General features: G+C 35.1%; 1 protein-coding gene across 12 annotated transcripts in view; it reads left to right on the forward strand.

The window, feature by feature from the left end:
- Positions 1–15819, forward strand: part of ARAP2 (ArfGAP with RhoGAP domain, ankyrin repeat and PH domain 2) — a 177598-nt gene that overhangs the window by 145546 nt on the left and 16233 nt on the right. For all 12 annotated transcript variants that reach the window (XM_023638251.2, XM_070264017.1, XM_070264016.1 and 9 more), the window contains 2 exons: positions 6271–6410; positions 14687–14769. In XM_023638251.2, coding sequence (XP_023494019.1) covers positions 6271–6410; positions 14687–14769 — 223 coding nt within the window. The remainder of the gene's footprint in view (positions 1–6270; positions 6411–14686; positions 14770–15819) is intronic.

Raw genomic sequence — 15819 nt, forward strand, 5'->3', positions numbered from 1 at the left:
GCTAAAACCCCACCATAATTTAATATGAGAAATATATTATTTAGTATACTAAATTGTTTTAAAAATAGTTTGTTATAATTTAATATAATAATAAAAACAGAATGGGAAAGTAGTATTCTGTTTTCTACAATTTTCTGCATTATCAGGAAAATGGTACAGATTCTCTGGCACTTTTCTAGTCAATCCCCCAGTTGTAAGTATATTTACATTTTTACTGCTTATCCATAGTCTAACTATAGACGGTTATTATCAGACTTCTGCTTCTGTTAAGTATGGCTTCTTCAATAGAAGTAACATAAAGGAAAGTAGATTGGGAATAGAGGAACATATTTGGCTTATCCTAAGTAGTAGATTCCTTTCAAGTTGCTATTATGTCCAGTTTACTTTCTACCAAGTTGTAGAACTAAATTTTACTAAATGCATTTTGAGTGAATGTTATACAATGAGTGAAATATATCATAATTCTTCTCCCTTCGAATTATAGAGAATACATGTGTTCTATACAATCAATACTAAACAAAGGAAAATAGGCATCATTTCAAATTTGGAAGAACTTTTTATTTTATTTTATTCTTTTTCATTTATTTGTTTATTTTCTGTGTGCAGCATAATATATTTCAAATTCTGTGTAGATTACATCATGTTCACCACCCAAAAACTAATTATAGTCCATCCCCTCACACTTCTTAGATGTTAGGCTACAAATATTGCCAAATGTCACTTGGTTTGGTATATTTTCAAAATATATGTCTCTCAAGGAAGCTCTCTATTTGTGTCCTTGAGCACTTAGAGTACATGAGAAGGGTGGAAGTTGCGATAAAGAATGTTTTCAGACAATGTGTCGGCCTGGGGACATAGTTCTGCCAGCAAAAAAAAAAGGGTGACACATAGAGAACATAAAGAATAGACCCATCAGTTGTATATTGCCTTCTCACTGTTCAGATCATATATATAAGAGACGAGATAACAGACATGAGAGATAGCAGTAGTTCATAATTACTTTGGATTTACTGGACTGAAACCTTTGCATACACCATCTCATTTCACCTTCCTGGTAGCCTTAGGAGCTGTTTACGAGTATTTACTAGGCCATTTACAAATGCAGAAATAAGGATGTGGAGACATTATGTAAGTCCCTCAAGGTGACTGACTTGCTGGTAAGTGGAGGAGCAGGCATTAGAGTCAAGATCTTTCCAAATCCAGGCCATATGTCCTGTCCTACACCACTTACTATATTGAAATCAAGGATAAATCAGATTTCAGTTTTTTAAACACTTATAAATTCAATCCATAAATAATCAGACCTTTGGAAGAGTAGTTCTTTCTGTATTACTTACTACAGACTCTGCAGTACAGAGAAAACTGATGTCTGTCCTCCATTCATTAAACAAGCAATACATTCAGCTTGCTATATGCCAGTCCACTGGGTGAGTATGGTCTGTACTCCCATTTTTCAGGTGAGAAAACTGAGATTTAGAGAGTACTGCCTGGGATCCAGTGGAAGATGTGGAAAAGGGTTAGGGTTAAGGTTAAGGTTTGTCATTCAATCCAGACTATGCTCTTAGTCAGTCTGCTATGTCAGCTTTCATGTACATTGGGGCAGAAAATCCAGAGTACACGTTGTTTTAAAAAGGAAGTATGAAATTATTATGTATTTAAGAGCTAAATTATGAAACAAATATGACTTTTTTATGCATTCAAGGGCATAGAGTTTAGAGACATGAATATCAAGCATGAACTGGAGTAGTTAGAAAAAATTTCGTGAATGAGTTGGATTCTGGAAGTGGGGATAGAATTTGTCTAGAAGCAAGGAGAATGGGACTTCTCTCAAGTTCATTCAAATGACCAACTTGAGTCATGCCACAGAGACAAGGATTGGTTTTTCCAAACAGTGTATTATGATCAACTGAACTATAAGTATTATACTTTAATATTTTATAGAAATGAGTAGGAGAAACCCAATTTATTTAGCCCTTTAAAAGTCAGGAAAAGAAATTTAAGCTTTTAATGTTAGGAAAGTATGACTTTAAAGAGTAGAAAAGTAGAGCTTTGGATGGGGGATTAACGTGATGAAAGCGTTTGTATCACAGGAATATAGTATGCTGGAGCCATTAGAAAAGCAGAGCACGGAATCCTGGAGTCCTAGAATCCGGGTGTTAGGTAGGAAAGGCAGAGGTTAGAGTGATGACATTGAGAATCAAGTGGGGCTGAACTCTAAAGAGAAATTCTAGAAGAACAAAGGCTGAATTGCTCACTGACAGGACATGAAGGGTAAATGGGGAGTATATATTTTAGAAATGTCATCCCAGGTTTATATTTCTCCCCCTTCTCCCCCTACTCTCCCCACCTCCTCCTCTGCCTCTCTCTGTCCCTGTCCCTGTCTCTCCTTCCCAGGACCCTCCTACCTCTTCCAGAAATCAATTTTTTATTGGGATTTGGGATCACTAGTCAGGAATTACTGTTTTTGTATAAAAACTTGAGGTTTTCAAATGGTTTGGAAAAACTTTTTTGAGGGGCCGTCAGTTTCATTGTCCTGGTAACATTTCTGTTCTGTTCAAATAAATTTGGCCGTTCTGTTTCATTTCATAGATGCGATTTTTAAGGGCTTTTCTAATTAATAACAAAATTATAGCACAATATAACTAAGAATACCGGTTTCTTACCTACAGCATTAACTGTAAAGACCCCTCACTAAACTCTAACTGAGCCTTCCTTGTCGTAGCAACCACCAAGAAGGGGAGAGGGGTTTATGATTCTCTACAGATAACAATATGCTGGAATTTGATTAGAATGAAAGACAAAAAAGGTAATAAATGAAATTGTACTTATTAAGGTATCTCCCAGAGTTTTTCTCTGAAGGAATTAAGTGCTTTGGGGAGTGCATTAAATCTTCAGATCTGTTACATTTGCAAAAATATTAGATGGTTTTCCCAAGTCACTTACTTAATGGCTTCTTTTAGTACATTAATTATGTGCTATCTAGCTGGTTTCTCTTTGAATTAAAAGCAAATATACATGGTGTGTCCTTTTTCTTTCCTTTCTCTTTTTTAAATTCTTATTACATAGAAGTATTCCATGCTTAGTAACTTATATTACACCACGACTGGGGCTTATATTATGGACCATGTATATGTGCAATCATTCTTTTTGATTGAATCAAAGGGATCCAATGTATATTGAATGACTTTAGCACAGGGCATGGCCAAAAAGACTGCTTATGTGGAATTAGAAACACTAGTACTCTGAAGTCTAGGAGCTAGAAAATTTCACATCTAGAAAGATCACTGTGCTTTGAAAGACTACAAAGATAGTGAGATTCCAAGGAAGAGAGAAACCCAAAGCATAGCATGGAGACAGGAGTTCTGGCTAGAATCTCAAGAATTATAAAACAGAGGGCCCACTGCCAAAATTTGAATAGCAGAAATTTAAACTCCAGCTCAAAAGGGACATGCAGGGCATGAAACTTGTATTCTAACAAACTAGAGTTGAACTCAAACCTGGACAGGGTCTGGACAGCAGATATGATGGACACAGCTGGCATAAACTTTGTACTGAACCAGATTCTTCCTGGAGCAAGATATCTTAATAAGCTTTTTGCCCAGAATGAGGTGAAGTGAGTGAACGTATAAGAGTGAAGTACCCCAAAGTTGTGGAACCAAGTAATACTGGAAAAGTTTGGGAAAGTGAATTATTGGAAGCCATTTAATTCATACCCTGGATTTTGTTATACCCTGAGTCATGCATGATGTCCCTCAAAGTATGTAGCTTCATTTTGGCCCTTAAGTGGTGGGTATTTTTTTCTACTTATTTTAACATTTTGAGAGCAGACAGACTTTTCGTTGTGAAAGCTTTTAGAAATTCTCTTGAGTCCTTAACATTTATCATAGAACTTCATATTTCAGAGTTCTGTTTGTCCTTCCCTCTTCCTCAACATGTGTTCCCCTCAAAGCCTTCCTCTCGAGTCCCTTAGTAATGTGTGTGCTCCAAGATTTAGCTAATAACTCAGTTACATACGATGATTATTAAAATAAATTTTAACAAATATGCACCCAAAGATAGAAACAATGATTTTTTCCATGGGATTGTTTTTTCTTTGACCTACAAATGATTTACTTAGACACTGGGCATATGATTATTTCTTACTGGTAAAATTTGAAATGTTTATTAATTAGAACAAAAGTCTAAGTGAAAAAGGTAGAATCAGAAGGTGTGAATGGAATTTGGCTTAAACAATATATAATAATCTATATCTCACAAATTGACTGCAAATTAGTGCTTTTAAAAATGTTTTACCTATTTCTAAGCTGACAATATTATAAATGCCTTTCTCTACTTTCCTGTTCTAAATCAGCTGAACCCACCAAATGTTTTCTAAATCGCTTGCTATACTTCTCCTATCAGGATGTACAAGCATTGTTTGTTAGCCCTTGTTTAACTCTTGATCTCCCACACTGTACTAGAAGCACAGAAACCATGTCTATCCAGTTTATCATATATTACTAGAACCTAGTGCATACTAGACCCTCAGTACTTTATGAAAAAATGAATGAATTGATGCGATATAAATTTCACTGAATGCTATTTTGTATAATGTTTCTTTTTTCTTGATCTTCCAGTTGTATTAAAATGTCTTCCCTCAAGTCTTTTAATTGGAAAAGTGCTATTTTTAATTAAAATAGAAACTAGTTAGCTATAAGTATCATTTAAAATATTTTTATATGGAATTGTGTTAAGAGATTGTACCAGAAGACAAATTTTAGTAAAACATTTTTCAGAAATTATTTTAAAGTCACAAACTTCCTAAAAAGAACTTATTTTAGTATGATACTGTGATTAAAAGAATGTTATCTGTGCTCAGTATGTAACATCATGAAAACTCTTGAGGTTTGTTAATTACTTTTGCTTGTTAGTTTGTGGTTAGGATCAGTGACGTGATTAATCCTGAGGGGTTTTGCTTCCAAGTAGTTGTTCTCTGCTCTTATTTGAGTTATGAGGAACTATTTTTATTTTTTTAACTTTTGTTTTCTTATGCCAATTATAATTGTGAACATCCATTTATTATTTGCTGAATAAGTAAAGGTTTTCTCCAAACCAAGGGATTGTTAGATTTAACACTAAGAATTCTTTGTAAAATCATTCAAATTATTTTGTAAATTTCAGAAACTATACGTGAGTATTTAAAATTGTATGACCCTAATACCATGAAATTGCTAACGCTGCTAGTCCTAATATAGCGTCTCGCCCTACATCTTTTGTGGATATCTGATATGAGGGCCACAACAATCTGCAGGATAGGTGTTGTTACTCCTATTGGACAGGAAAAGCAGAAGTTGACACCATAATGACCGTGTCAGGGCTCTTTGGCTTCAGGTCTTTTTCTTTCCACTATTCTTTAGTTCTCAAGTAGTCAGTTGAATATGGTCTGGATTTCCAGGAGAAAGTTTTGGACTGGAGATAATATTGATAAATTTATACAAATACAAATTTGGTGTTCTTACCAAGAATTGTTTTTTAATAGAATTAGTTGAAATGATTTCTAAGTGTGGGACACTGACAGTATTGAAGATGAAATATGATTGTTAAATGCTCCACTTCAGCAATTTTGCCTTTTTTTTTTTACCCTCACCTGTTTCATATGTACAGGAATTTCTCTAATGCCTTAAGAATTTCTAGATTCCTAAGTCAGAATTCCAGGAGAGATTTCTCTTTTTACCTGTGTAATTGAATTGTTTATACGAGTGCCACTCAAAAGAAATATAATGCAAGCTTATGTAATTTTAAATTGCCTAGTAGCCGTATTAAAAGTGTGTATGTAAAGAAACTGGTGAAATTAATTTTACTGAAATATTTTATTCAAACTCATGTATCCAAAATATTATCATTTCAACGTGTAATCAATATTATAAAAATGTGGTATTTTGACTTTTTTTGTACTAAGTCGTCAAGATCTGGTATATATTTTTTACTTGCAGCACATCTCACTTGAGACTAACTATGGTTCAAGTGCTCATTAGGCAGTAACTAATGGGACAGCAGAGGCAGGCCTGTAAATTATAAATAGGTATAAATACATGGAGTCACTGGATCTATGACTCGTTCAACACTCTCCTGATACATAGTGTTCCCAGAAATTAACCATAAGCTTCTTAATGATAGGAAACAAGTTTATTACTTTATATTATACAAACTGAGAACATAGAAGGGTTTTATATTCTATTCCAAATAAATGAAAATGCACCTAACTTACAAAAGTAATGTTGTACTTTACAGAGAGGAAGGCCCTGGAAAGTATCAAAGACGGAGTCTTGAAAATCAAAGAAGAACCATCTAAAATACTATCTGGAAATAAGTTTCAAGATCGGTATTTTGTTTTACGCGATGGATATCTCTTTCTTTACAAGGATCCGAAGGTATTTGTGTATTTGAATATGTGTATATTTTTGTGTGAGTGTTAACATTCTTATTTTATGCCTCTCTCAGCCCTCTTGGAAGTCAAAACCTGTAGTAAATAAAATGCATAGTAAGCTGATGATTTCTTTCAGCCTCTGGAATATGACATTAAAGCACTCTGTGATACAGGAAAGACCTCCATAGATGGTCTTTCTGAGCACCTCACATGTTTTAGTGCAGAGAATGACTTAAATCCTAAAGAAAAGTCTAATATGTGTTACAGAAGCTAGCACATAAGTTGGCATCTCAGTCACTAAAGTTGGCCAAGAGAATGTGTCATGCCCTAAGGCAAATGTGGCTTGAGTTTAGCTAATGGAAATTAATAAAATGTGAAATAAAAAGGCAAAACCGAAAAGTTAAAATAAATCTGACTTATATACTTTCTATACCTTTGACTGGGTTGACTCCTGTAACATCATATTTATTAATTGAATCTTATTGATGTATTTCTATAAGTTTGAATTCCCTAAAAGCTTTTGTTAAAGAATTGTGGAATGGACAGGGGAAGTAGAGATGAAAAAGAGAGGGTAGATAAGCAATGCAGCCATAAGAATACTGAATTTAGCATCAGAAAATCTCTAATCCGCTGAGTTGGTTGTATGAATAAGTACTTAACCTCTCAACCTCAATTTCTGAATCTATAATATGATGATGATAGTGAGTCCTGCATGCCAGATTGTTTTAATGCTGAAGTAAGAATATGTGCAAAAGTTCTTTTTAAACAGTGAGCCATTTTCTATATATGTATGTATATGGTAATAATAGCATGCTCATCTAGTGAGTCTGCTAAGATATGAGTAGGCAAGTTCCAGAGTGAGAAAAATATACTCATAGTACATATATCTGAAAAAGGACTCACATCCAGACTGTAAATAACTCCTCCAAATCAGCAATAAAAAGACAACCCAATAAAAAGTGGGGCAAAGTATGAAGCAGACACTACAGACACTACGTAAGGGAAGACCTAGGAATGGCATTAAGCCATTGGCATAAGCCATTGAACCAAAAGGTGCTCAACATCATTAGTCATCAGGGAAGTCCAAATTAAAACCCCAAGATACTATTATACACCTATTGATATGACTAAAATCATACAAGTGCCAACACCTAATGTTGACAAGGATGTTGCTTAACTAAAACTCTCATAAATTGCTGGTGGAAGGGTAAAATCACACAAACACTGTGTAGAACTGTTAGTAGTTTTTTAAATAAAGCTATTCATACATCTTCATGTATGACCTGGCAGCTCTATATGTAGGTATCATGTCCACAAAAGCACTTGTTCAAGAATGTTCATAAGCAGATTTATTCATAAAAGCTGCAACCTGGAAACATTCCAAATGTCCATCAATAGGAGAATGACATATTCATACAATGGAATACTACTCAGCAGCAAAAATAAGTGAATGTTAATGCATGCAACAACACGGTTGAATCTTCAAATCCTTGTTGAGCAAAAACTCAACACAAAACAGTACCACATGAGCCTGTTCATAAGCAATCTGAGAACAAGCAAAACTGTTTATGGTGATAAAAGTCAGAAAATGTTTGCCTGGGGTGTGGAGAAAGTTTGCTGTGGAATTTTGAGGAGATAGAGTCAATAGGGTACTTTCTAAGATGTTAAAAATAGATATTGTCTGTCCAGTGGTGGGTGGTGGTTACATGGGTGTATACAGAAACATCTGTACTTCCTTGAGATTCAAGCAATACCCATGCAATTATTTTAAATATAGAATGACTGCAGGACCTAGAGACACCTCTTTATATTGAATTATAAAATTCACTTGAGTAAACATGCCTTGCCTACTGTGTGTAGCACTTCATTATGTTCTGTTGTGGAGATGTACAAAGAAAGACCAGGCTGGTAACATCTGTTAACGTGTTAGGAAGAATGAATCGTGAAGCAGCCTTCCAAAGCTCTGCGGCCCCATTTTGTTGTGACCTCTGTGGATCTCTCCTCACGCTTTGACCTCTTTCCCTGCATGTTCCTCCAGCAGGGAAGCCTGCATGTGGGCATAAATAAATCTTAGTAGCATTCTTACTTTGTGGATACATCTCATATTCACTTTCTTCAAGGACAATGGAAGCCCAGGCAGGAGGCTAATAAGACAGCACCGAATTCTGCAGTCCTCATCCCTCTATTCAGAGAGCTGTTTGTATATCCTACTTGAACTCCTACCTTGTTATTCCGTCTGATAGACCCAGCAGGGAGCCTGTCTGGGTACCAAGTGATTGTTATTGTTTATTATCATTCTTCTATTTTTTCAGTAGAGGAAGAGTGGAGTTTGCAGAAATAAAGGTACATAAGAATTTGGGGTTGTGTGAACTGAACACATCAGATTTTAAGGTTACACAAACTTTAGGTTTGTGTTCATCAAAAAAATGCTGGACTTCACGGCTGATTATTCTAGGCTTCTAGAACTGAATCTGAATTTTGTTTGATTTTCTTCAATGGGTCACCCACTTTGACCTTCATTAGACTGCCTTCCTTGATCCTTGCCCTCCTATATACGTAATACGTTCATTATGGGCCACTTTTGTAGTTGGATGTCCGCTCAGGGTATTTGAAAACCAACCTGAGTTTTTTAGTCTCTTTAAGCAACCGACACTTCCATTGTGTAGCAACACAACGTTGCTAGAAAAAAACTAGTAATCATTAGTCACAGTAATAACAGTGCAGTCATAATAGCGGCAAGTAACATTCAAGTGTTTATGAAAAGCAGAGTTCTATACATTTCACTTGGATTATCTCATCTTTACAATAACCCTATATTATTGATACTATTATTATTCCCACTTTACAGTTGAGGAAATGGAGCCTACCAAGATATTACATAACTTGCCCAAGCTAACATAGCCAGTAAGTGACAGTGAGAACTCATTCCTAGGTGTCTGACTCCAAAAGCTCTATGCACGGACTTACGAAAGAAACAATAATTCTGCATTGTTTTCGCTGACAGAATTTTACTTAAAGAGGATAAGCCTTTTTCATTTAAACAGTAGCAAATATTTTCAAATATGACAATCTATACAGTTCAGTTTTTATGATGTTTCCCCCCAAGCTCATGTGAATTTAGAAATCTGCCACAAGGAAGTCTGTTCATGGAAAATTGACTTTTTCAGATTGATTGTTTTTGTAAGTGAGAGAAGGAATCTCATATCCCTTAACAGAATATGTTCTGTTTTAAGAATATGTATCTTTTGAAAGGATCATCCTGCTCAATCTAAGATAATTCACATAAACCGGTAGACACTGATAGTTTAGAGAGCTTGTCTGAAAGACAGTGCTTTTTTTTTTGACAATTGAAATATTTTCTTTTTTCCCCAGTTTTATTGAGGTATAATTGACAAATAAAAATTGTATATGTTTACACTGCACAACATGATGTTTTGATATACGTATACATTGTGAAGTAATTACTATAATCAAGCTAATTAACATAGCCGTTACCTTACTTAGTTATCTTTTTGTGTGTGTGTGGTGAGAACACTTAAAATCTATTAGCAAATTTCATGAATACCGTGTAGTATTCACCAGTCACCATGCTGTACATTAGATCTCCAGAACTTATTCATTCTGCATAAGTGAAACGGTACCCTTTGACCAACATCTCTCCATGTCCTCCACTCCCCTGCCCCTGGTGATCACCATTCTACTCTCTGCTTCTGTGGATTTGACCTTTAGATTCTACACATAAGTGAGATCATAGAGTATTTGTCAGAAAGAGCGTGCTCTTTAAGGACGCTGAACACATTTTGTTTTATCACAGTGACCTCAGGATAGGAAATTATAGTCTAATTATGAAGTGTTTGAAAGTTGTATTTGTACATCTATCAGAATTAATGCAACTGATACTTTAGTTTGCACATTAAGGCCAACAGATGAGAGACTTAAGGTTTTCCTTTGAACGCAAACTATTATTATTTTTAGCACGTGATTTTGTTTTGCTGGTTATTTTTTCGTGTTGCTGGTCTGTCCCTTTTATTAGTGACAATCATGTCATTGGCAAGGTTAACTTTTCAGATGATTTTACAGTAAATAATCAATGGTAAAAATCTTCTAACTTATTTGAATAAAGATTTAGCTCTGGTTTTGACAGTTGCCATTTTAATATATGTGTGCTTGTATATATTTAGAAAATGATTTACTGAGAAGGGAGTAGAAATTACAAATTGGAAAGTATATTTAAAGAGACTCTGTGTTAATTAGAGATAATTTATGAATGCTCATTAACAACAAATTAGGATAATACACAGGGGAAGATATATTTTGTTTTGAGAATTTTCCGTGCACAGAAAATGTTAATTAAAATGTTTTCAGACTTGATTTACATAAAAGGTGAGAAGTTTCAAAGAATATTACCATTACACTGTTAATGGTGTGAAAAAAAGCAAATGAGTAAGGGGGGGTGGTTAAAAGTTGCATGCACTGATAAGCAAATGCCTTTTAGCCACAAGAATAATTTTTTAAGCACACTAATTTAATTGGCTTAGTTAAAAACTTTATTTTAAAATATAGTGCCTGAAGCAGTATATTACAGACTTTATAACTCTCCAGTATATTGAACTTTTTGAAGAAATTATCCAGAAAATACAGATAGCAAAAGAGAGAGTTATAATAAGCCAAGAGTAAAGTTTTCTTGCCAAATGAGATTTCTTTTTATAGAACTTTCCATTAGGATCCTTATAGTTCCTCTTTATGCATATGCAGTTTAAAGATTGAAACTAAAAAGATTTCCTTCCACTATTGCTGATCTCCTCTCAAATTACATCATTTGTGTTCTTTTGGGACAGGATATGGTATAAAGTAACGAGCTTTCATGTCAGGAGTGGCTTGAGAATGAGTTGCATTACTTAGGACTCTCAGTCTATTCCCCAAAGTACCAAAATGTAGGCAGTGCAGGACTTAGCAATGGCCTGCATGAGTGGGGACTGCGTGGTTCAGGCACAGGGCTTCTCATTCTCGAACATGCAAGCCCCATTTCCCCAAACTGCTGGAATCGCTGCCTCTCACCCTACTCTGCTGCCTCGGTTGGGACTCAAGGGGACAGCAGGCTGACTACAAGGAGGGACTTTCACCTCACTTGAAATTGATTTGACTCTGACCCAGGAGGCCAGGATTGCCTCTATTGTGTACGTTTTTAAGTTCTCCTCTCCTTAACTCTTTCCTATCTGGGATACTCACTGCCCTACAAAGCTGCCTCACTGTTCCATATTAGAGAGTTCAAATTCCTTAACATTCAGTAAAGTAGCAAGCTAAAAAATCAATACCCAAAAACCAGTCCTCTGTTGGAGTAAGAAGACAAAACATATAAACTACCAGAAAATGACCCTAATAAGAAGTTGAGGCTTGTATGAAGAAAACTACAGAACTTTACTGATAGAAATAAAGGAAATTTGTGTAAAGTCTACTAATAGTGATTTATAGGTTTGATGTAATTCTTTTCAAAATTCCAAAGGGAATTATTATTTTTTTAATTTTATTTTTTTCCTTTTTCTCCCCAAAGACCCCCGGTACATAGTTGTATATTCTTCATTGTGGGTCCTTCTAGTTGTGGCATGTGGGACGCTGCCTCACCGTGGTTTGATGAGCAGTGCCATGTCCGCGCCCAGGATTCGAACCAACGAAACACTGGGCTGCCTGCAGCAGAGCGCGCGAACTTAACCACTCGGCCACGCGGCCAGCCCCCAAAGGGAATTATTTTTAGAGCTTGGCAAAAAGGCTTTGATAATTCACCTGAGAGGGTAAACACATAAGAATGCTTGCAAACGTTTTGGGGGCATAAAAGTAAAATAATTGTGAAGTATTTCCCAACACAATATAAAGGTGTACAAGAAAACTAAAATATCTTAGATAATATGATCCTGCTATAAAAACAGAGAGCAATGGTACCATAAAGTCAGGTAAAAGACTTAATTGTATATTAGAATTTATTTTTCATCAATATGCCATCATAAATGTATATCTAAAGAAAGCTTTGTTTAATAAATAGGGCTGGGATAATTTTTCACAAAAAAATTTCAATTTAAATTCTCATCAATGTTATATATAAAATATATGTTCCAGATTGACAAAAGAATTAAAACTTTAAAAATAGCAATCCTTCAAGCTACATGGCCATGGAATTGAGTAAACAGTGAAAAAACAGAAATTTGAGTAGAATATTTCCCCTAAAAAGACAAAGCAATTTCGTATTTCATATATAAAGAACTAAAACAAACAAATAAGATATGGATAAATTGTTGACCAAATCAAAACTGAAGATCGCTAGCAAATATACAAATATGTGCTCAACTGTACGTAAATTTATCCTGTCAGGTTAGTCAAAATTTTAATCATGTTCCTATCCTTTGACCCAGTGACTCCATTTCTAGAAATCTGACCATAAGAAAAATAAATGTCCGAAATATGTTTTTTAAATTATTCATCATGATAATAAGAGCAAACATTGATAATAGTAGGAGTAAATTCACCATGTAAATTCCAGGCCTTATCAACGGCCTCTGCCCGTTGGTCATCAAAGCATTATTCCTGGTCTTCTGTGTGCTTACTTTTTTCTCTATATACTTTCTCTATATTCTCCTAACCTGTTTTCTATGTGGAAAACACGTTTTAATTTTGTATACATATTATCCACCTTTTACTTTTCAAATTTGCTCTCATAAAGAAAAGACTTCATAGTAATAGTTTAACTTTTATAGAACTTAGTACTGATTTGAGCTACATGTTTGCTAAATGGGTTTTTGCTCATTGTCCTGGGGCCCTGACAACTTGTCTATCTTGCCATTTCTCCGAAGCAATGTGTTCTAACTTTATAATAATTGCTGCAATTTCCTGTATGCTTACTATACTTACCTGGTCTCTATGATTCCAAGACCCTTGCTTAGCTATAAAGGCTATCTGCCTACCAGTTTGAAACAAGAGATTTCCCTGAGAATTTTTAGGTTATCAGTGTTAATAGTTATTTCTGTGGCTGTTATCTTTATAAAATCTGTTGCAGGGTATCCAAGGATAAATAATAAAATATGTTTGGTTTGATATTAAGCTTTTAAATTAGAGTGTAATGATTCAAGTGTTGCCTCTGTCAGATAGCTTTCCTGATGGTCTCTGTTCAAGGATTTAACATTTTTTAAATATTAATCTCAGATAACGGCGTTGGGATGTGTATGGAGAATATGTAATTATCCAGACCAAATGTAAATTTTTTGTCTACTTTCATAAATTATTAGTGAAGGTTTTCATTAATATGGCTATTTGAGATAGTTCATTATGTCTCCATACAGGCTCATAGTCTGTTTGCCATAATTATGAACTCCAAAAAACTACAGAAAATCGTAACTCATTTGGTGGCAACACCTGACCCAGACCAAAATGAAGATATTCGTCTTAGTCAGTTTGGGCTGCTATAACAAAGTACAGTAGACTGAGTGGCTTATAAAGAAAATTTATTTCTCACACTTCTGGAAGTTGGAAGTCCAAGATCATGGTGCCCAGCTTGGTCAGGTTCTGGGGAGAGCCCTCTTTGTGCTTGTAGACTGCTGACTTCTCCCTGTATCCTCACGTGGCAGAAAGAGAGCGAGCTGGCTCTATGGCCTCTTTTAGGGGCATTAATCCCATTCATGATGGCTTGAACCTCATGACCTAATTATCTGCCAAAGGCCCCACCTCCAAATACTGTCACGTTTGACATTAGATTTCAGCATATGAATTTGAGGGGATACAAACATTCAGTCTGTAACAATATTTATAACATTTATTTATCTCACACTGTATGAAATGTCATGCATTTCAGTACAGAATTGTGAATATATTTGAACAGAGGGTGCTACCCCAGACAACACTGGTGGTGTGGTAGAGTTACATAACATATTGCACATGCATTGCATTATATTTTTAAAATATGAAAAAGTTGAAAAATTATCAATTCTGATACACATCTGGTCCCAGGTGTTTTGAATAAAGAATTATTGACCTGTGTATGTGTGTTTGTACATCCATATACACACGTGTAAACATACATATATATTTTTAAATCTATTTAATTTTAAATTTAAATCTATTTAAATTTAAAACATTGTAATCAAAACAATCTTCATGTACTAAGATCTTGGAAAAATGTTTCGTGAAATATTGGAGAAACTAAACAATTTTAAACTCAGTCATTAACACTCAAGGAAAATGTAAGGATATTTATAAAAATCTCTTAAATTTCAAATTATTTTGTTTTTCTTACAGAGTAGTAAATATGACAGAATGTTTTCTCTCAGTTCAATGAAGTTTTATCTTGGAGTGAAAAAGAAGATGAAGCCTCCCACGAGGTAAAGTTTGAGAGGGAAGGATTGTTGAAAAGAAAAAGTTAACAGGCACATATGTCCAAGGATTTAGGGACCAGTGGCATTAGTCTAACTTTTTATAAATTAAGTTTTAGACACATTCCTTAAGTTGCCACAGACATGTGGCAGGGGACCTATTGCAGACCAAGGAAACTTGCACATGGAAATATGGAGGGATGCAATTCCCACTCAGACTAACAAAGGTCAAGTTCCTGGGTGATTGCATCTCCTTCATGTAAAGTAAGAAATCCCTAGAAGGCCGTGTGTACTGGGAAACACATGGGTTTCTCCATATCCTGTCCCTTCATCAGTCACAGCATGGGGACATAAGGATGTTCCAGGGAAGTCTACATACAGGAAGTCAAATGCTGCCCTCCAGCCTCCTGATGCCTGGCTATATAATTTGCCCTTTTTGCTTTGCTGAATTGGGTAGTAAACCAGTGGCGTGTAGATGGTAAAGAGGAAATGGAGCCCTCTTATGCATTATGTTCCTCTTAATACTTGAATCATCCCAGCATTTGGTGTATACCACACTTTCTTATCACAAATTACTTTGATTAGCTAATTAATGTTTGCACTAATACTTAATATTGTGCAATCTCATTTTAATGAACTGTATATAGTTTAAGATTCTGTTACTGAAAATGTCCTCACTTTTGCCTGCATGCTTAGTTTCTAAGCCAAGCACATATACTTGTGTTGCAATTGGCACATTCTTTAATTTCTCACAATATCAGTAGGTCAATATGTGTATTATCTTATTTTGGCCATTTTCCTAAACATCTGTCATTACTCCGCCAAGAGTATCTTCTGAGAGATTTCCTCCTCTGCTTCTTAACATAAAGAGACTCCTTCCCTGTCTCCCTTCAGTGAACATTTGTAGCCAAATCCCTCAACATTTATCATTCACGTCCAGATATCTATTCTATTAGGCATTCCCACTATTGAATATCACCTCCTTAACAGCTAATCCTGTTTTCAGTCTTGTAAAATTTGTCATTTTTAATTTGTCATAATTAATTTGTCATTTATTCA

Source organism: Equus caballus, chromosome 3 (genome assembly GCF_041296265.1).
Source record: "Equus caballus isolate H_3958 breed thoroughbred chromosome 3, TB-T2T, whole genome shotgun sequence".
NCBI classification, from domain to species: domain Eukaryota; kingdom Metazoa; phylum Chordata; class Mammalia; order Perissodactyla; family Equidae; genus Equus; species Equus caballus.